This window comes from Nothoprocta perdicaria, unplaced genomic scaffold, assembly GCF_003342845.1.
Source record: "Nothoprocta perdicaria isolate Ctin4 unplaced genomic scaffold, notPer1 scaffold_286, whole genome shotgun sequence".
Lineage (NCBI taxonomy): Eukaryota > Metazoa > Chordata > Aves > Tinamiformes > Tinamidae > Nothoprocta > Nothoprocta perdicaria.
This window is the reverse complement of record NW_020455517.1, coordinates 753,164-773,926: the sequence shown is the minus strand read 5'-3', so window position 1 is coordinate 773,926 and position 20,763 is coordinate 753,164. Positions and strand designations below refer to the sequence as shown.

The following is a 20,763-nucleotide window of genomic DNA, read 5'->3' as shown; positions in this document are numbered from 1 at the left end:
TCTAAGGAAGAGCTGAGCAATCTTGGATGACTGCTCCATTAATTGCTTCGTTTCTGCTGAGTAAATGCCTTGCTGCTCTGGCAAAGGATACGCAGCAAAAAATGCAGCAGTGTCGGGCAGCCCTGCACAAATACCTTCCGCTGGTGCTTTTGTGCTCTTCCTGCTGGGACAGAGGTGCAGGGAGCTCCGGGGCCAGGCTCTGCGCCCGAGCCTCGTGCTCCTCGTCCTGCAGAGGTTGATGTTGATGCAGAGCTGAAGCCAGTGACATTTACTCAGCACTTACTGGCAGAGCTGCTGGGGAGCTGGTGGACGGGGGCTTTGTTTTTGTGGCCAGCTTTGTTCTGCTAATATTCCCAAATGGAGTGTGCTTTTATCAGCAGCTGCGCTGCCCAGCGTGACTCATGTGCTCTTGGAGGATGACAAACGAGGAGCGGAGCCAAACAAGCCGGCGGGAAGGAGAGCTCGGCTCGCAGGCCTTCTCCGGCACAGCCGAGCTGCTGCCCTCCCGCGGGAGAGCTGCCTCTCCGCTCCCGCGGAGACCTCCCCAGGATTCCTTGGAAAAGGGGAGGCAAAGAGCGCGGAAAAGCTGGGAGCGCTGCAGTTCCCCGGGCCTCGCCGTGGCCTGGCCCACGCCGCTCATCTGCAGCTTCTGCCTTTCATTGCACTTCCCTTGCCCAAACGGACCCTGCAAAACTTGGGGGGTAAATAGCTCTATCTCAAAGAGTTTCCTGACACGATATCGTTGGCCATGCCCGGCTCGGGGTTTACAGCCTGTGCAAGGAGCTGCTGTTTAAACACTGCACAGTGCGTGTCTGGTGTCCCGAGCACAAACCCAGCATTTTTGCAAACCACAAACTTGCTGCTTTGGGGCAATAAACACAAACCCGGCGCGTTGAGGCTGACAGGGGCTGCAAGTTTCGGTGCTAGACCACTTCATGTCGTTGAAAGAGTTTTGCTTCAAAGGAGTGTTTTAAGCCCAGCCGTGCTAATGTTAACCCTTGCCGTGGGTGCTGTCCCTCTTGCTCGTGGCCATCTCCAAGCTGTCACCCTGTCCCCGCAGAAGGAGCCCTGGGCTGTGTATGGGACATCACTGTGACACTTCCGAGCAACTTGGGCTCAAGGCGGGCTTGAAAAACTGGCTCTTCTAGGAGAATTTCTTGTTCTTCCTCAGAAATAAGTCTTTTCCTATTCTGGTGATGAAGAAAGCACTTTCCTTCCCCAAATGCTCCCGGACAGCGTCTCTGGCCTCGCTTCATCTGTAGTCGAGGGTGAGCTGAAGTGTTTGCATCTGCTGAGGACGAATGAGCTCAGCACAGGTGTCATCAGCGCTGGTTCCTGCAGCTTCTATTTACGGGAGCAGTTCCTTCCACTTTTAATAAATAAAAACAAGCCACTCTCCCTTGCACGTGTTCAGCTGCTGCCCCAGCTCGAAAGCCTCAGAGGCGCTTGCAGAAAGTCCACGGTCTCTTCCCCGATGGTGCCGGATGTCTCTGGAGCGACGCGGCCGCTGCTGCCGCGCTTCCCGCTGGACCTGCCCCGTGCCGCCGGTGGCCAGCGCAGCCGCGGCCTCCGCGGGAGGGAGAGCAGCTGCTTTTCCCTTCCCTTCTCCGAGCGGTTCCCGCGGCGGCTCCGCAGCTCTCCGGGGCGGCCGCGCTGCCACAAGTCCCCGCTCGTCCCCTCGCAGCTCCGGCTTCTGCTAAATCCCATTGAAGCTCCTCCCTTTTACCCACACGGGTTGAAATATCCGCCTGCCTTCTCTGTCACCACGAGCTTGTACAGTAACCTCGAGCTCTGTTGAGAAAACCGTTTGGGGAAGACATTTATCTGAGTAATAGGGAGCTTTTCACCGAAAGGTGCCCCCCTCCAACGGGTGCTCTTACCCGCTAAAAGCTCGGTATAATCAAGAGTTCTCATCAAATGAGTAAGTGCAGCGTAAAGTGAACTTTCCCTTCCTCCTTCAGCTTCCTCCCTGTTTCGCACTTTATTCTTTGTAGCTGCTTGCAGGCCGGCGGATGAGCGAAGGGTTTTGCATCCGTGGCGCGCCGGGGGTCACGGCTGTTGGCCGAGGCGCCCTCCAAGGCTTTGCAGCCCGCGGTCGTCGCAGCAGCCTGGGCCGTTTGCGGAGTGCTGGAGTCCTTGGAAGGAGCGTTAGAGGCACTAGCATGATCCTGCTTGAGAGAGGCTTTTAAAGTATCTGGTAGGTTTAGGATTAAAAGTCCTCTAGTGTCTCCTTAGCCACAACCTTTTGGTCCCTTAGTTCAGCGCTTCAGTGGAGGGAGCAGCTTTCGCCCCATTCTCAACAAAAACCTCATTCTGGGTGCTAATAAAGTAGTTGTCAGTCCATGATTAGAAAGGTTTAGTGCCCTGGCTGTTGCATTGAGTCAGACCTGCTCAGAAAAAAAGCAGAAATCAGATTGAAGCCGTTTCTCTTAATGGAGAAGACCATTAAACTGGTTGTGCTGCCAGTGCAGTAAGCGCAGAGCAGCGTCCTGGGTGTAGCCAGGTTAGTGCCAGGCTTCAATCGGTTAAACAGGGAGGTGAGACTGAGGTCCAGGCTTTAACGAGCTGGAATTTGAGGAATTGCCAATCAGCTTTCTTAGCAAACCGGGATTGCTAGAAGTTGCACTTCTGGCAGAGTAAAGACCTGCCTTTTTCATGTGTCTAAATTAAGTTCTGCAGACAGTCAGGAGCCAGTTGCAAAACAAGCCTGTAACGTGTGCTTAATGGTCCTGTATTAACCTAAAACTTGCATAAAAGGCCCGTGTTGCAGCAGCGGGCGGCTCTGCGGCTGGGCTGGCGTTGCCAACCCCCTCCTGCTCGGAGGCGCCTGTTCTCATCCACCACGACGCCCAGGTCCCTCTCTGCGGGGCTGCTCTCCAGCAGGTCAGTCCCTGATCTGTGCTGGTGTCCGGGGTTGTTCCTTCCCAAGTGCAGGACCCTGCACTTGCCCTTGTTGAACTTCATGACGTTTCTCTTCACCCAGTCGTCCAGTCTATCCAGGTCCCTCTGGATGGTGGCACGGCCCTCGGGGCTGTCAGCTACTCCTCCCAGTCTGGTATCATCAGTAACGTTGCTGAGGGAGCACTCCATGCCTTCATCCAGGTCGTTAATGAATGAGTTGAACAGGACCAAGGACCGACCCCTGGGGGACACCGCTAACGACGGGTTCTGGGCTCCCCAGTATGAGAGGGACGTGGAGCTCCTAGAGGGGGTCCAGCAGAGAGCAACAAAGATGATGAAGGGAAGGGAACATCTCTCGTATGAGGAGAGACTGAGTTGGGCCTGTTCAGAGAGAGAAGGCTGAGAGGGGATCTGATTAACGTGGATAAGTTCATGAAGGAGGAATGCAGGGAGGAAGGGGCCAAGCTCTTCTCAGTGGTGGCCAGTGACAGGACAAGGGGCAATGGGTGAAACCCAGGCAGCTCCATCTCCAGGCGAGGAGGAACTTCTTTGGTGTGAGGGTGCCCGAGCCCTGGCACAGGCTGCCCAGGGAGGCTGGGGAGTCTCCTTCTCTGGAGGTCTCCAAACCCACCTGGATGCCGCCCTGTGCCCCGTGCCCTGGGTGTCCCTGCTGGAGCAGGAAGGTTGGACTAGATGATCTCTAGAGGTCCCTTCCAACCTTGGACATTCTGGGATTCTGTGGGTCTCCAGCTGGACTCCGCACCACTGACCACCCTCCTGTGCACCCTGCCATCGAGCCGATTCCTAGTGCACCTCCCCATCCACTCATCTCTCCGGCGCCTTCGGAGCCTGCCCAGGAGGATGCTGTGAGGGCCGGCGGCAAAGCCTCGCTGTTCCTGCCTCGCGTCCCGCGGCCCTCACCCGTGGGCATCCCCGGGGCCGCGCCGCCCCTGCGCGCGGGAGCTGCCCGTGACTCAGCCCTGGCCTTTCGCTGTGCGTCGGCATCGGAGCCTCCTCCGGGGCCGCGTGGGAGGGAGGTGCCGGCGGAGGCTTCCCCGGCGGCGCCGGCCGTCACGCAGCCCATGACGTCGGTTCCCTGCATCAAAGTGACGGCTGCCGGGCCGCCTCGCCGAGCCCCGCGCTCCCTTCTTTCATAGTGCAGCACAAAGCCGGCTGAAAACCACAGGCTTTTCTGCTCTTTGAAGTGGTGCTGGCCAGATGCCTGAAAAACAGTTTGCGCTGGTGGTGGAAAAAAAGAAAAAAAAAAAAAAACCATTACGTTTTACAAATATTTTGGTTGTATTTCGCCCCTTTCTTTCAGAAGCTTCATAACCGGCCTCTAGAGGCCCGGTCCCGTGGCCCTGGCAGGGCTGACCTGGCCCCGTGGCTGGCTTGCAAACAAGACTCGTGGCTGAACCAGAAAAATAAACCCGGTGCTTAACCGGCTGCTGGGGGTTTTGTTTTCTGGGTTGTATCATGTATTTTCCTTTCGGTGTTTGCTGTCTCGTGCTCACGGACACACACGTAGCCTGCTGTCTAACCTGGAGGCTCTTATGCTGATTGACTGCGTCGCTTCCAACCTTATATCGTGCTTTTTAAGGTGAAAGCCATAATAAAAGGAGCGAGATTGTATTTTTTTAAGTGCCTTTATGCATTACCATGCTATAGGGTGTGCATCTAGGATGAGGTCTAGGCTTGCTCCACCAAGAAGCAGTGTTTTCATGGATAAAGCTGCTCCGTGGGGGTTCCTCAGTATCAGCACAGCTGGTGGCAGCTCCTTCCTGTCGGGTAGAGACGCTGGTGGTGCAGATGTGGATCCAGCAAAATTCCCTTAAATCGCAGGCTCGGGAGGCTGGGCTCGGGAGGCTGGGCCCACAGCTAACCGGGACCCGGCTCCTGAGTCATGTTGAAAGCAAAAGGCTTTGCTTTTCCCAAAGCTGGAGGTTTTCCACCACACTTGCTCTAATTTCAGAGGTGGCTTTTGCCAGTTTTGCCATCTAATATTTCCCAGTGAGGACGAGGCCCCGCAGAGCCGCAGTGCCACCAGCACCAGGTTTTCCTCCGGGAGCAGCATTCCCTGTGGGCTGTAAGGCTGAGCTGGGCCTGGCCTGCGGTTAGTAGCAGAACCTCTTCATTTTTACAATGCCGAGTTGCACCAGGGTGCTGAAAGGGCTGCAGCAGCAGTGATTTAACAGCCAAATCCCGTACACTGCCCGTGGGCCAGGGCTGGAGTTTCTCCTGCCGCGCTGCCGCGGGGCCGGCCAGCAGCGCCGTGCCTGACGAGCGATACCAGCAGAGCTCTTGCTGTATCTGTGTAAATGAACGGCTAAACTGGTAAAATTCCACTAATCCCGCTGGAAATGAGCTTATCAGGGAATATGAATTTCCTGTTGCCTGTCCCCTACTGCTCGCTGCCATAAAAGGGGCAGCCAGAGGATCACGTTGGTTCCGGTGTTTGGGGCCGCCACTGGTTCCAGCCGGGGTTACCTCGTGGCTGCGGAGGTTTGCCAGTTTTCCTCCACCTTTGGGCTCTCTGTCGGGGCACGTGGAGCTGCCGCGCGCGGGCGGCTCCGGTTGAGGCCCGGGAGCAGCGCGGGGCCGGCGCCAGCGCTGGATCTCCAGAGAAGGAGACTCCCCAGCCTCCCTGGGCAGCCTGTGCCAGGGCTCGGGCACCCTCACAGTGCAGAAGTTCCTCCTCACCTGGAGATGGAGCTGCCTGGGGTTCAACTTCCACCCATTGCCCCTTGTCCTGTCACTGGCCGCCACCGAGAAGAGCTTGGCCCCTTCCTCCCTGCATTCCTCCTTCATGAACTTATCCATGTTGCTCAGATCCCCTCTCAGCCTTCTCTTCTCCAAGCTGAACAGACCCAACTCATTCGGTCTCTCCTCGTACGAGGGATGTTCCCCTCCCTTCATCATCCTTGCCGCTCTCCGCAGGACCCTCTCTAGGAGCTCCACGACCCGGTCCTTGTGCCTTTGAGTGTGTTTTGTGAGCCGAAGCAAGGCGTTTCGGAGGGGACCGTCCCCCGGCGAGCGCCGGTGCCGCGGGCCGGTGCCGCAGGGCCGCTGTGGCCTGGGCACAGCCCAGCTCGAGCGCCGCGTGGCGCGGCACTCACTGCGCCTGCCAGGGAGGTTGCCCAGATTCCCACTGCAGAGACCCCGTATGTGCCAAAAATGACTTTTCTGGTCACTTGACATGGAGTATTTATGTGGATTTTTTCAGTTTTCCCAGGAATATTCCAGGCCCAGAGGAAAACAATAAGTTTGCACTGCGGCCCTTGGAGGCCTGTTCTCTTTTCCTTGGAAAAGTCGGTGACTGCCTGACCTCAGCCTGGGTTTCCGTGTCTTGCCGTGGCTGTCCCAAGGGTCTGCTCCATGCGCTGCAGCCCGCGGGGGCCTGGAGTTGAGCTGGGCTTTGCTACGCAGGGCCGAGCGCAGGCCCATGGAGACCAGCGTGGAGTGACTTGGCACGGAAAGGTCTGATCAGCCCTTAGTGCCTAAACTTGGGGCCAGGTTCAGAAAGGCCCCGGGCAGCTGGAGAGGGGAAGGTGTGAGCAGCCTGCAGCATCCCTGCAAGTGACGGGGCAGGGGAGCGAGCGGAGCCGCTTGCAGGAGCCCGAGGCCCTGCAGGGGCAGGGGCAGCGTCGGCAGAGCAGGGGCACCCGCCGCGGCACCGGTTGCTCCGTGTTACCCGAACTTCCCGGGAAGCTTGAGCAGCTTTTGGGTTTGTCTCTTTGCTAATGGGAAGGTTAGGAAAAGCCCTAGAGGGTTTTCGAGCTCCTAGCCCAGGGCTATGGAAAACAGCGAGCGAAAGGTCCACGGTTGCCCGCAGACAGGGCCCTTTTGCACAGGACCAGGGCCCTTTTGCACAGTTTGCAAGGGCCTTTTTTAGCCTCCCGGCCCCTTCGGAGCCACTGCGGAGGCCTCAAGGGCTGCCAAGCCGGCGTCACTTGACTTCCTGGAAGAGGCACAAAAGAAAACGACCTTCTGCTTCCTTTCCCCCTCGGCTCCGCGGATTCCAGGCCCCCATGTAGGAGTTGCTCCCTGTTGCGAAGCCTCACATGATGCTGCAGTCATCGGCGTTAGCAGAAGAGCCAGGCGTGCATGAAAACAGCTACACAGGCGCTGCAGTCACGTGCAGATGCTGGCCTTTTCTCTCCGTGTAATTGCTTTGATGGATGAAACAAGTGCAGAGTAGTCATCGAGCTGCTCGCGCTGTGGCCTGCTCTGCGTCGGGAACAAGTCTCTCCCTTTTTCCTTGCAAGCAGAATGACTTAACGGGGCGAGGAGGGGGCCTCTGCTTTGCAGGACTATTGTGCTTTCCTCCCGGGCATTTTTAGATTGCGCCGTGCAGATACAGCAGTAATAAAAACAAGATGACTAGAAAAGCTGGGAAGGGAAAGTCACAAGACTGCTCCCGTGGCAGCCTGTTTAGGGACAGAGGAGGCGTCAGTAGCTGCTCTCACGTGACGGGGCTGTCCCCAAAGGTCACTCGTGTTCACGAGGACGTGGCAGGGAGCCGTCCCCGATGGCCACGGGGCTGTTTGGCAGCCGGCCGCTGCGGGACGCAGTGTCCCACGAGCCCCGTAGCGGCCCGGACGGGTTTAGGAGGCCTCGCACTGCGATGTGCTGAGCTCTAAACTCAGCCCCGTAGTGTGGGATCAGCCAGGGGCGCAGCGGGGCTGCAGCCCCCTGCATGGGCGGGATCCCGAGGCAGGGATACGGATCCCACAGGGGATCCAATGCAGGGGACCAGTGTTTGGCATCAGCAAAGTTCCAGGTGAGGAGGAACTTCTTTGGTGTGAGGGTGCCCGAGCCCTGGCACAGGCTGCCCAGGGAGGCTGGGGAGTCTCCTTCTCTGGAGGTCTCCAAACCCGCCTGGATGCCGCCCTGTGCCCCGTGCTCTGGGTGTCCCTGCTGGAGCAGGAAGGTTGGACTGGATGATCTCTAGAGGTCCCTTCCAACCGTGAACACTCTGTGATTCTCCGTGTCCCTCTCATTAGCAGCCCGTGGCCGTTGCTTAATTCTGCCTTGAATCACTTTTCTCCTTGCTCAGAACTGCGAGGAGCTGTCGCCAGCGCGGGAGATGCTAACGGGAGCAGGATGGGGTTGGTTTTGGCCAGGGTCGCGGAGGATTCGCGGGGTTAGGTTGGTGGAAACTGCCCTTTTCTCACTGCTCGGTGTCTTCAGCTGCTGTCTGGCCACCTCGCCCGTGGCTGTCGAGCCCAGGCGTTACTTAATCCGTGTTGCAATGTCCAAGTCTTTAGCAACAACCCGTCTAGGCGCTGTGTTTTTCAGGGCTCGCTTGCCTTGCTTCACTGATGGCACTATTACGTCTAGAGAGTTCGTTGCTTTTAGTCCCTTTTAGTCCCCGTCGCTCTGCTCGCGCGCGGCTCGCGGGGCAGTTTGCACCTTGCAGGTGGCTCCTTCAGACGAGCAGAGCAGGAACACGCTGTGCTCGAGCTGCACGTCAGCCGGGCAGGCGCTAGGAGCTCTCGGCTCCGACCTGCTCCGGCGGGATTGCTCACTGACTCAGGCTGCAAGCAGCAGAAATTGCACTCGGGGTTTTGGAGCTGCGTCCTGCTCGCGGCGCTGCCTGCAGCGTCGCCTGGGAGGGCGCATTTGCGGTCGCCTCCCTGCAAGCTGCAATATCTGGTCCCCGGAGCTCGGCAGCGCTGGCAAAATGCAGAAGATGCTGCTCTGCTCACAGCAAAACAAGCAGATGCAGCCCAGGTGTGTGCGGAGCAGAACCACTGGGTGCAGAATTACCCTTTTCATATGGCTGTTCCTTAGCAAAAGCTGTGGTTCAATGCCGAGGACAGCACTGCCATGAGCAGCTCTCACCGAGGAGCGTGTGTGTGAACCTGGAAAACCAGCTCTCCGGTGTTTGTGCAGGTCACAGCAGCTGCTGGTCGGGCAGGTTTCAAGCTCTGCTAGGTTGAAATGTGCTAAAAATTCTGGTAAGAAATGTGCTTGCAAGGGGTGCTTGTCTGGCCCCTGTGAGATACTCAGCTGACAGCACAGCCAGGAATCCAGCACAGAAATGCACGTTTTCGTTTTAATCGGGTGCATGTGGACACTTCTGCTTTTGTACCTTTAGACCATTCTTTTTTCACCTCAGAAGAGCAGTTTTCCTAAGCAGAAGCAGCAAAAATCAGCACGTTTTTGAAGCAGGGCAGACTGAAAGCAAAAAGAGCAAAACTTTCTATGGGCCGTGGTTTTGCAAACGTCGCCTGGCCCTTGGGGCCAAGCTTTTAGTCCCTGCTGGTCGCCAGGCAAACACTGTCAGAGCAGAGATCGCGCTGGCTCTGGTAATGTTGTGGCTTTCAAAATGCTCTCCGAAGGCACAACGTGCAGAATAATGTTGTGACAGCCAAAAAAAAGTGCTGCGCTTGATGTGTGTTGGGTGGAGGCTGGTTTAGGTGTGCTGTAGGCAGCACGGAGCAGCTCTGAAACCTCCCAGAAGGGGCTCGGGTGCTCGGCCTCCTGTGTTCAATCTTTCAAGCAAATATTTTTGTCATAACCACAGTTTTTGGGTTTTGCTTTTTGCGAGCTTGATGCTTGCAAAGGGTCCGGTCGTGCAGACCCCGGAATGAGGCTGAAGTGACAGCGGATCCGGAGCCGAACCCTGCGAGGCCCTTGGCCCGTCCCCTGGGGCTGGGGGTCCCGGTGGTCGCCCCCGGGGATGGGGCTGCTCCGGCCTTTGATTCCTGACATTGCAGAACTCGGGCTGAAGGGGGAGACTTCGCCCGGAGCTGCTCTCCGCGGAGGCACCAGTTTGCACGGAAATAAATCAGCCCGGAGCTGCAGTCCTGGGGTCAACAAGTACGAGTGACGCGGGCAGCGCGTGTCCCCGAGTGCCAGCTTGTCCCCGAGCGCCCGGTGGCCGCAGCTCATGGTCCCAGTGGCCGACGGGTCTCTGCAGTGGCACCGGGGCAGTGAGGAGGCGCGAGGCCACTTTGTCTTCAGGCTGTAGATGCACCCACCGTTGCAGGTAGGGGTATATATACCTATGTGTGCGTACACGCGTGTGCGCGCACGTGTACGTGCCTGTCCATATGCCCCCTCCCGCAGCAGTCCATGGTTCGGGGCGCAGCGAGCGCAATCCCGCCCGGATCGGGGTGTTCGGCCCCAGGGGCTTCCCTGCACACTGCTTGCAAACAATAAAACAGGGGTGAATTACTGACAATTTACTTTAACGGGGGCTGGAAAACTATTTTTAGCTACTTGGAAATGCCATTTGAATGCATACGTGTATAATAGCCCCAGTCAATGTAATCAACAAACCCTGTTTCTTTTTCCTAACGTTTTTTCGAAGGCAGCCTAGGGGCATATTGTGCTGGGAAGGCGCTTAGTGGTTGCCTTGCTCCGATTATTTGCCCGCTCCCTGTCTTCCCAAGGAGCACTGAGCGTGCAGGCCGGGCCTGCCACACAAGGAGGATATTGTAGCTTGTGGTTCTGATGTAATTCCCCCCAAACGCTCTTTCCACAATGAAAACTTTAACTCGCTTGAAGCCAGCCCCCTTGGCCTTTCCATCCCCTTCATACAGGGCTCGGTGAGCTTCCAATAAACATTCTCGCCTGGGCTTATTGCTCTAATTATTCTCCAAGGCCCTGCGAAAGGCCCACTATCCTTTGTCCATAGAAGCTATAATAAGCCCTAATAAAGTGTATTCCTCGCCGTATTTGCTCTGACTTCTTATTTTAGTGGTGTTAGGGCTCTGCTGTAATCCTCCTCAAATCCGCATGGCTGAGTGTCTTCCTAAATGGTCCTGTTTTGGGGAGAAGCAAAATAAATGGGAGATTGCAAATCTTCTTCACTGGATAACAAGCAGTGTGGGGGTTCCTGCAGCAGGGTCTGCCTGGGCACCGCTCACCTGCACCCACGTCTGCTCGGCTCCATTATATCCATGTGCAAATCCAGGTAATTTGGATAATAATGCAAATCCTCCCCGTTTCTCTGCCTGCAGCCTGAAACTAGAATCGCCTCTGTGCAGCGTTCCCACCAAAGCCAGGCTTAGGCTGTGGAGGAAAGGCAGGGGCCTGGGGCTGCTTCACTTGGAGCGTCCCCCCTCTTTGGGCATTTGCTTCTTTGTGGAAACCTCGGGGGCTTTCACAGACCCTTCCCACCCCAAGAACAGGAGACGCGGGGCCAGGAGGGGAACGTGGAAGCGGCCGAAGCTCCTCAGCTTTATCGGGAGTGACGCCCTGAGAGCTCCTAGTCTCCCGAAACGACGACCCTCGCACGCAAGGCCAATAAATGAACATTTCCCTGCACTCGAAATAACCCTTTGCACGCTCAGAAAGGCAGGGTATGAAACCTCTCCCGGGCTGCTAAGCTTCCCCTGCCTGTTTCGGATGCCTTGGGTGCTGATGCTTGGGGCATTTCCCAGCTTAGATCTGTGCAGCTATGGAAGTTTCTCAGGAAGCTTGGTGATACTCAGCCTAAACTTCCCCTTCTTTTATCTCCTATAACTTAATTCTCCCTTGTGCCGCTGCAGCCCGGCTTCCTGCGCTGCACGAAGTTGTGCGTGGGGCTCTCAAGGCCTCGCAGACAAGGACAGAGCACACGGTGCTCTAGCCAGGATGTGCAGATTTAGTCCTCAGGCTGCCCGCTGGAATCAGGAGCCCTTTTCGGGCCATAAATGCAGGCGGAAGCTGGATTTGAATTGCTTTTATGTCGGGCTAATTTCTGGATACTAAGGCACGTACACTTATCCCTGTTTGTTTCTGAAACTGTTGCATATGGGGGGAAAAAAAGCAATTTGACAGCAAAATTGGAAAAAGTCTCATCCTCCCTGCCACCTTTGTGCAAAAGAGGGGGTTTTGGTACTGCGGGGTCCTGTGTTTCTGCTGCCGGGTTGTAGGGCGAGCTGTGCGCTTCCGTGCAGGAGGTGCAAGGGCAGATCAAGCTGTTCCTAAAATATCAGTGTTCCTCCTCCTAGGCCCTGGTTTGGAGGATGCCAGGGATGCCTAGGCCGGACTTAAGGCCTCGCCACCACCTGCACGGGGCTGTTGTGCACTGTGCACCGTGCGTGTGCCCGGCTCGGTGTCGGCAGGCAGGGTAAAACTGCTTCGAAGAAGCCTTGCAAACCTGAAATCAGCACCTAGACCAGAGCAGACTCTGTTTTCTTGCTTTTATTTGAAGCATCTCGCACGTGAGAAGCGGCCTTGCTCTGATTGCCCTCTGCAGCAGCTTCATACAGCTTGCCACTACACTTTGTGGTCCCCTTTAGCTGAAATGTCCCCGCTTTGAGACCTTTCCTGCTTTGCTGAGAGAGGCCAAAGTGGCTGGACCGAAAGCAAAGCAGCGACCCTGTGATTTGGAGATCACGCTGGGAAAACCCACTGGAGCATCCGCCTGGATCCGCTGGCAGGGGGAAAGGAAGGATGATCTTGAAGGTCTTTTCCAACCAGAGTGATTCTGTGCTTCGTAGATCTCGAAAGGCACGGCCGGGCTGCAGCCTGTTGGGATTAGCTGTGATTTATCCGGGGAGGGCCAGGGCTCCGACCGGACCTCAGATAGACCTACGGGAGCCCCCGGCAGCTCTCCGTGCTCCAGCTGCCACGGAAAGGGTGCTGGGAAGGAGGCAGCCGCATGGAGGCGGCTCCGGGCGCGCGGCCGTGCCGGGGACGGGCACCCTGCCCCACTGAGCCCCGCGCCAGGGAAAGCGGGAGAAACCATTAAAAAAATAAATAAATCAATAATAATTTTTAAAAAAATGCACTCGGGGAAAATTTCAATAGCTCATTGAGCTGCTGAGCTGCTGCTGCAGGAAGTGTAAAAGAAAAGTGGAGCCGGCTTTGTTGTGCGCAGACAAGGAGTAACCGGCAGCGCCCCAGCAGCCGCTTTGTGCTCCGGAAAAGCGTGAGCTCATGTCCAGGAGCAGGGCCGGCTGCGCGGGCCCCGCCGCTCCGGCCCCGCAGGCTCCGGAGCGCCCGCGGGAGCAGGGCCGGGGGAGCCAGACTCGCGTGTGACAGGCGAAAGCGCCGGGGTGTCCGAGGACACGTAACCGGAGCCGCTCGGCAGCGCGAGGCCTCGGCTCTTTGTGCTGTGGCACGCAGGAGGACGCTCAGGTGCGCTGCGCCGCGGTGGCCGGCGCGCAGGGCGCCCGTGCATCGTGCACCGGGTGCGTGGACTTCATGCGTGGGGTGCATGTGCTTTGTGCACCCGGTGCTGGTGCTCCGTGCGCCTGCAGCGTGTGCTTTGTGCACAGGGTGCGTGCACTTTGTGCACCGGGGGCATGCGCTTCATGCACTGGATCCATGCACTTTGTGCACTTGGAGCATGTGCTTTGTGTATACCCGGAGCGTGCACTTCGTGCACCAGCTGCATGCACTTCCTGCACAGGGTGCATGCAATTCATGGGGGGTGCACGCTCTTCGTGCACTGGATGCATGCAATTCCTGCACCCGGCACATGCGCTCCATGCACCATGTGCTTTGTGCCCCAGGCGCACACATTTCACTGCAGCAAATGCAGCTCCGCCGCCGTGCCTCGGAGGGGACGCTGCTTGCCCGTCCCCAACACCTGCAGCTCCTTCTTCAGGCAGGGAATTCCCGCAGCTCCTTGGGGACGGGCTCCGGATGCTCCCCCGCAGCCGCATGCCGTGCCGAGCTGCATTCCTCGCGTGCTTTCCCCGGCAGCTCGAGCGCGGGGACATCTGCAAACGCCCGACTCGGAGCCGTTTTTGTCGGGGGGAGCAGCGAGCGGGGGCCAGCGGCGGCCGCCTGTTTGCTCGGCCCGCGCGGAGCGGCTGCGCCAGCTATGGCAGCTATGGCAGGAATTCAGGCACCGGAGGCCTCAGCGCGTGTTTGTTTCCTGCTGTAACGCTTCCTGCTGCGGGCGGGCGCTGGCACGGGCGCCACCGGCTGCGGGAAGGAGCCCGGGCGGGTTCCCAGCACAAGCAACAGGCGCGGAGCGCGGCCGGAGCGCAGCCGGAGCGCGCGGTCGTGCCGGGACAGGCCGGCGTTCCCAGCGCGCTGCCGGGGGGGCGGTTTCGCCCTCGTGATTCCAGCTCTGTTGCAATATCCCGGAGCAGGCCGGACGTCCCGCTGGGATGGTGAAGGGCGGCTGCAAGGCGAGGGACCCCGGGAGCCACGGGCTCCCCGGGGACGTGCTGGGTCGCGGCGCGCTGGCACGGCCGCGCGCTGCTCCACGGCTCTGATCCACAGCCGGGATTTCTTTCTCCAAAGGCTTCGCGTTCACAGCCTCCGTGGTGCTTGAGAAGTGGCCTTAGGAATAAGGGAAACTGTGCAGGAGAGGCAGGGATCTGCTCCGCCCTGGAGGAAGCTGGACCTTGGTTTGACTTCAGGGTTGTGCAGAACAGTTGCCGAGTGCTGGACGTGCAAAGCAGCGCAGCGTGAGTGTGCAGGCACCAAAAAGAGCTTGTTTGTGGCCACATCAGGACACTGTGAACACAAGAAATCTTATTTATAGGATTTATTGTAGTCCTTTAAATGCTTTTTAATGCACTTTTATCTAGAGAAGCAGCCTGATCCAGGAGCAGGTCCTTGTGCTGTTTTCCTGAGCTGAGGGTTTGGTGCACAGCTCATCCCGATGGTCCCCTCCTCCTCCTCCTCGCCATCGGCCTCCACCCTCCCGTGCTTTTCCTTGGATAGGCCGAGGAGCCCGGGAGATGCTCCCCACGCCCGGCGGCTTCCACCAGCTGGAAACGTCTCTCTTCCCAAGGCGGCGGCTCCCGGCTGCGTTTCGCTTCCCCTCGAGCCAGCGAGCGGGGCTTCGTCTTAAGCGTCACAATTTTCATCTTAATTTTGAAAGAAAGAGCCGGAAAGTGGCAGCAGGGCGTTGTTCAAGGGAAGGGGAACTCGCGGCGAGCCGGTGTCACCGCAGAGCTCGTGGAAGCCCTCGCGTGCGTCCGGCAGCGCCCAGGCGCCGCGGCCGGCTCCGGAGGCGGACGTGGAGCGGCACGTGGTCCCTCCCGTGCGCGGTGCCAACCTCACCGTGTCCCCGCTCCTGTTTTCCAGTGTTCTCCGGTGCTGGGGCCTAGAACCGATGGCCGACAATGTCAACCACTAACAACATAGCCCAGGCCCGCAAGCTGGTGGAGCAGCTCCGCATCGAAGCCGGCATCGAGCGGATCAAGGTGAGCGGGAAGGGGCTTTGGGTGGGCCAAGGGCAGACCCGTCACCTCAGCGGCTTCCAGGGTGCCAGCTGGGCATGTGCACCCAATGAGGGCACCAAGGTCCCCGGGGCCAGGCCCACAAGGCTCCGGCCATGCTCCACGCGCTCTACACACCACAGTGCCTATTAAATAAGTAGGGATTAAATCCCCTGTTATTCCGCAATTGAATATTTTATGCTTTTTCTGTGACTCTCAGTCCCTGCTCCATCTGCAGCGACGAGCCCTTCCTCAGCTCTGGTTTTGATGTGCAGGAGGAGCTGCTGCTGCTTTCAGTATCTTTTCGTTTTTTAAACCAGCCTGGGGTTTTGTAGCTGTTTTTTGGGCCGCCAGTTTCCAGACTCCAGCGATGCACCCGTCAGAGGGGCCGTTTTAGGGAAAACACAGTAAATTACAGCTCTTCCCCCGCAGAGTCACTCCTAGGAATTACTGTGTCCCGGTGCTGGGTCCCCAGCAGTGTGTGGCCGGAGGCAGTGTGCATCATAAAGCCGGGATGCTCCGACCCGGCTACAATCCCAGCAGAAAAGGGTGCAGGAAGCCCAAGGTGGCCTCTCAAAGAGCTGGCTACGGGCTTTGCCCAAAGCTGCAGAGAACGGTGGTTTGGTCCCCAGCGCTGCTGCTTCCCAGCGGTTTGCGCTCAGTTGCGGCTGAAAAGCTGCGTAACTTTGCAAGTGTTGAAAAAAAAAAGGAAAAAGAAACGCAAGTTTTGCAGAACCTTTTTGTGCAGGCTGGTCCAGAGCCTGTGTGGGGCTCGGGGTGCGGGCATCCCGTGACGCTCCGCACGGGGCCGCACGGCCGGGTTGGGGCTCCCGGTGTCCAGGGAGCCGTTTCCTCGGAGCGCGGGGGCTCGGGGGGCTCCCGGCACCGCCTCTTCCCAGGCCTCCCGCTCCGGAGCGCGGCCGCTTCCCTCGCCCTGCGCCCGCCCCGCGCGGGCACCGCGCTTCCCAGAATGGGCCTTTGAACTAAAATAAGCAGAGCCTTAAGTAATAGTTTCTAATGGTTTCAAAAGTCCACTTTTAACATCAGAGGGTGGTTGCTTCCAAGAAAGCGTTTTTGTTCTTTCCTTTTCATCCCAAAGCCTTTAAAAATGAGAACAAGAACATCTTTTTTAATCTCTCGCCGAGAGTTTTTCCCATGCTCATCACTTTACTTATGTCAGATCTTAGCTTTTTTTTTCCCATATTCATTTCCCCTTTTTATTTCTGACCGTCCCCGTGAAGTTTCTGTTGCGAAAAGCCGAGCGCTCCGCGTTTTCCTCCCAGGACGTTCTCCAAAATCCTCTCCCTCGGGTGCCGTGCGGGCAGCCCGGGCCCTCCTCCTTAACCTTGCTCTCTCTCGGACCGTTTAGGTCTCCAAAGCGTCTTCGGAGCTAATGAATTACTGTGAGCAACATGCCAGGAACGACCCGCTGCTGGTTGGAGTGCCTGCCTCGGAGAACCCCTTCAAGGACAAAAAGCCGTGTACCATCCTATAGCCGCCCCATAGCAGGGCCCCGCGCGGCGCCTCCCGCCACCTAAACTGCGCCCAGGGCTTAACACTAAACGCTGCATTCGACTAGACCTTAAAATCTCCAAAATTGCAGGCGGGTTAGCAGAGCGGGGCTGCTCCTGAGCAGGGGCCGTTTGAGAGGGGGTAAAATTGAAAAACAAACAAAAATTCTGGGTTGGGGGGTGCGTTTTTAACGGTGACATTCTCGGTTGGGGTCGGGGGGCTGGAGGAAGGGGAGTTTTGAACCGCTTTGGTCAGCACCGGACCTGGGCCCCGGGGCTCGGAGCTCGGGAGCAGAGCGCCAGGCGGGTCCCACCGGCTCCCGGTCCGGATACGGTCCCGATCAACTCCCGAATTGGGGCCGATTGCTCTTCCCCGCGGCGGGCAACGAGGGAGAAGGTTCCAGCTGGGTGGCGGTTTTGTAGTAAAATAGTGACCAGAACCAACCCGCGGGTTCCAAAAAGAAAAAAAAATTATGGTTGGCAATGGCTAAGGTGGGAGTTGGAGGAGCGAGGCGGCGGCACCGCGGCGCTCGCGGCCGCGCGGCACGAGCGAAGCGCGGCAGCCGCGAGAGCCCCTGCGGGTGCCGGCAGCCAAAGCTTGGCTCGAGGCCTGGGAAACGTCGCCCGGGCCTAACTCCTCGGCGGGGCTGAGCTCTGCGCCTCGTCCCGCTGTCCTTCCCGGGCGGAGCGGCTCCGGGGTGGGATGGGCGCAGGGTTCCGTAGTGCAGGATCCAGCCGGGAATTGTTTGCTGCGGCCCGGGGGGTCTCCCAGCGTGAACACTAACCCTGGCTGTGGAGCAAGGCTCGGCCTGGCGTTCCCACCCTCCCGGCTGCGGGAAGGGCTCCGCGGGAAGGGCCGCAGGGAATCCCGGCAGCCCTGGGGCTGTAGGGAATCGCATCCGCCCCGGGGCCGTCCCTGGGCAGCCGCTGGGGCACTGGGTGCTCGGAGACCACGAGAGCTCAGGGAAGCGCCCGACGCCTCGAGCAGAGCCCTGGGCTCCCTCACCAGCTCCAACGGCGCCTTGGGACGCGCCGGTGCCGCCGGCCTCACCGCGCGTCCCTCCTGGACGCTTTTTGCCAAGTTTTAGTTCGGATCCTGCGTGGGAGAAGGAGAAGGGGTGGGAGCCGGGCCAGGCGCTTCCCGCGGCGCCGCCGTCCGCTCGGAGCGGGGCCGTGCGGATGCGGGCCCGGGGCGCGCGGGGGCCCCTCCCGCCGACACTTTTTTAAGCACGCGATGATCACTTGCCTTTTTAAACCGAGTTGGAACCCCCCATTTTTAACACTAACCCAAGCGGCGGCCCCCGTCCCGCGCTCCGAGCCGGGCACCGCCGCGGCTCTGCTCGCGGCTCCGCCGCCGCCGCTCGGGTTTGGCGCCGGGATCCGGGCGCCCGGCCGCCCTCCTCGCTCTCGTACAAGTCCAGCCTTATTTTTCTACTCCAAATTGCTGATTCTTCCTCCGTGTTAGAGAGCCGAGCATGGTGCTATAGCCGGGGAGCCCGCGCGTGCCCCGGCCGCGGCCCCCGGCGCCTGCACCGGGGACGGGGACCGGGGGACATGGGCGCGGGTGGCGCCGCCCTCGGCCGCCGCTCGGCTCCGGCGTCGCTGCCGTCGCTGCCTCGTTAGGTGGAAAAAATCCTCACCCGTTTTTTATTTTATTTTTTGCCTCGTCTGAGTAAATCAGTGATCATTCTGTAGATGTTTTTGTATAGCATCGATATAAGTGCAAAGTATGGTAGCTGCTTGTACTTTGTTAGTGCATTTGCCAAAAAAAAAAAAGAAAAAAAGAAAAAAGGTTAAAAAAAAAAAAAAAAGACACTTTTCCAGACTTTCCAAGCACTCCGGGCAGCAGAGGGGCCAGGAGGCGCCCGCAGCCCCACGGGGGCCTTTTTGGGCACGGAAGCGCCCGCCCTGGGCACCCGCAGGGTGTTTTTAGCGTGCGGTAAAACTGCTGCCAAAAATAGGAAGGTGAGGGCAGGGAGGGAGCAGCGGGATTGCTCCGGCTGTCCCGGCCGGCGTCACTCGGGATAACGGCCACGGAGCCCCAATGGGGACAGGGACAGGGCCGCGGTGCTGGCGGCTCCTCCCCGGCCTCCCTGCTCCTGCGAGCGCTTGGAAAACGGCCTGGATTTAAGCGCATAGGAAAAGCGTAGCGCGTTTGGTTCCGCGCCGCCCGCTCCCCGCTCCGCTCCGCTCTGCTCAGTATCATTTGCCAAACCGGTGTCATTGCCAACCGCGGCCCGGGGCCCGCGCAGCCGCTGCAGCCGGTGTCACCCGTGCAGCCGGTGCAGCCCATGCAGCGGGTGCAGTGGGTGCAGCCCTTGCAGCCCATGCAGTGGGTGCTGCCTGCGCAGCCGGTGCCACCCGCGCACGGCAGCGCTCGGCATCGTCCCATCCCGTCCCATCCCGTGGGCCCCGGGTCCCTCCCGCGCGCCGCGGCCCGGCCCCTCGCGCAGTGTTTGATATTTCGTGCAGTTGTTGTTAAGAAGTGGCTCGAGAACACAATAAACGGCTCACTTCCCATTTTGCCAGATGTGCCAGCCGTGCTGTGCTCGCTCCGCACCGCGGGAACGCGCCCGGCTTCCCGGGAAGCGCCGGGCCCTGCGGGAGCCGCTTCCCGGCCACGCTGTGCCCCGCGCGGAGCCGGCCTGGCAGAGCCGCCCGCCTTCCCGGAAGGCGGCTGCGTCCCGGCCCGCGGCTCTGGGAAGGGCTTGGAGCTGCTCCCGCCGCCGGGCCGGCCGGAATGCGCGTCCCGCGCGGGCCCTGGAGCCGCTGCCTCCGCGTGCCGGGAATGCTTGGGATTGCTGAGCGTCTGCCCGAGCGGGCGGGGGGCCGGGATGGCGCTGGGGACACGTCCGCACCCGGAGGGCATCTCCAGCGCGGGATGGGGACGGGGGCCGAGCCGGGGCCGCAGGGATGTTCTCAGCATCCCGGAGCGTCGGCAGCGCCGGCGCCGGGAGCGGCCAGAGCCTCTGCCCGGGATGGCGGCGGCGCCGGGCGCGGGGCCCGGAGCGGGCGGCGTCGGGGCGGCCAAGGAGCCGGTGGCAGCGCTGCAGCCCTGCTAAAAATACCCGCCCTGCGCCGCGCTGCTATTTATAGCCGCGCTGCTGCTATAATTACCTGCCTGGGCGGCGGGGCCGGCGGCGCCGCCTCCGTGGCCTCAACCGGCCGGCTCTGCGGCGGCAGCCGCGCGCGTGTGCACGGGGTGGGCAGGAGCATCACACGCGTGTGCACGGGCGGGCAACATCACACGCGTGTGCAGGGGATGAGCAACATCGCACACCTGTGCACAGGGTGGGCAGGAGCATCACGCGTGTATGCACGGGGGCAGCATCATTACACATGTGCATGGGCTGGGTAGGAGCATCACACGCATGTGCATGGGATGAGCAACAGCATCACATGCATGTGCATGGGGTGGGCAGCAGCACCACACACGTGTACACAGGGTGGGCACCACCACATGTGTGCACGGCGTGGGTAGGAGCGCCACACGCGTGTGCACCGGATGGGCAGCATCGCACACATGTACACGTGGTGGACAGCAGTCACACGTGTGTGCAGGACACACGTGTGTGCGCACGTGTGCAGGACCATCGCACACATGTACATGTGGTGGACAGCAGTCACACATGTGTGCAGGACACACGTGTGTGCGCACGCGTGCAGGGCTGTGCAGGACCATCACATACATGTACATGTGGTGGACAGCAGTCACACGTGTGCAGGACACACGTGTGTGCGCACGCGTGCAGGGCTGTGCAGGACCATCGCACGCGTGTGCACGGGCCGGGTGCCCCCAGCGTCCTGGCCGTGCCAGGAGCAGCCCCACACCCGGTGCAGGGACGCTGCTCCGTGGGGCTGCCCCGGCACGGGGGCTGCTCCGGGAGCCCCCCGTGGATGTCCCACCCACGGCCGCGGGGGATCCCAGCTGTCCCGGCGTCACTGCAGCGACGCGCTGGAAACGCGGCCGTGACGCCACGGGGCCCATCCTGCTCCGGCTTCCGCCGCGGCGCCGGGAGCCCCGTGGGGCCCGTCCTCTCCCAACCGCAGCCTCCCCGGCAGGGCCCCGGCACTGGGGGGCCTCCATGGCCGGTGGGGGGACAGAGCCGCCGCCGCTCGCCCGGCCCAGCCCAGCACCCATAGGGAGCCCCGGCACACGCAAGTGACTGCACATGGGACATGCACACACATGGGACATGCACACACATGGGATGTGCACACACATGAGA

The 20,763-nt window shown here is 59.8% G+C and overlaps 1 protein-coding gene across 1 annotated transcript in view; it reads left to right on the top strand.

Annotated features, from left to right (window-relative positions):
- The window catches only part of GNG7 (G protein subunit gamma 7), a 37,879-nt gene extending 20,428 nt beyond the window's left edge, over positions 1-17,451 (top strand). Inside the window, exons 2-3 of the mRNA XM_026041500.1 lie at positions 14,890-15,008; positions 16,393-17,451. Coding sequence (XP_025897285.1) covers positions 14,928-15,008; positions 16,393-16,518 — 207 coding nt within the window. The 5' untranslated portion in view covers positions 14,890-14,927 and the 3' untranslated portion in view covers positions 16,519-17,451. The remainder of the gene's footprint in view (positions 1-14,889; positions 15,009-16,392) is intronic.
- Positions 17,452-20,763: the final 3,312 nt, after the last annotated feature.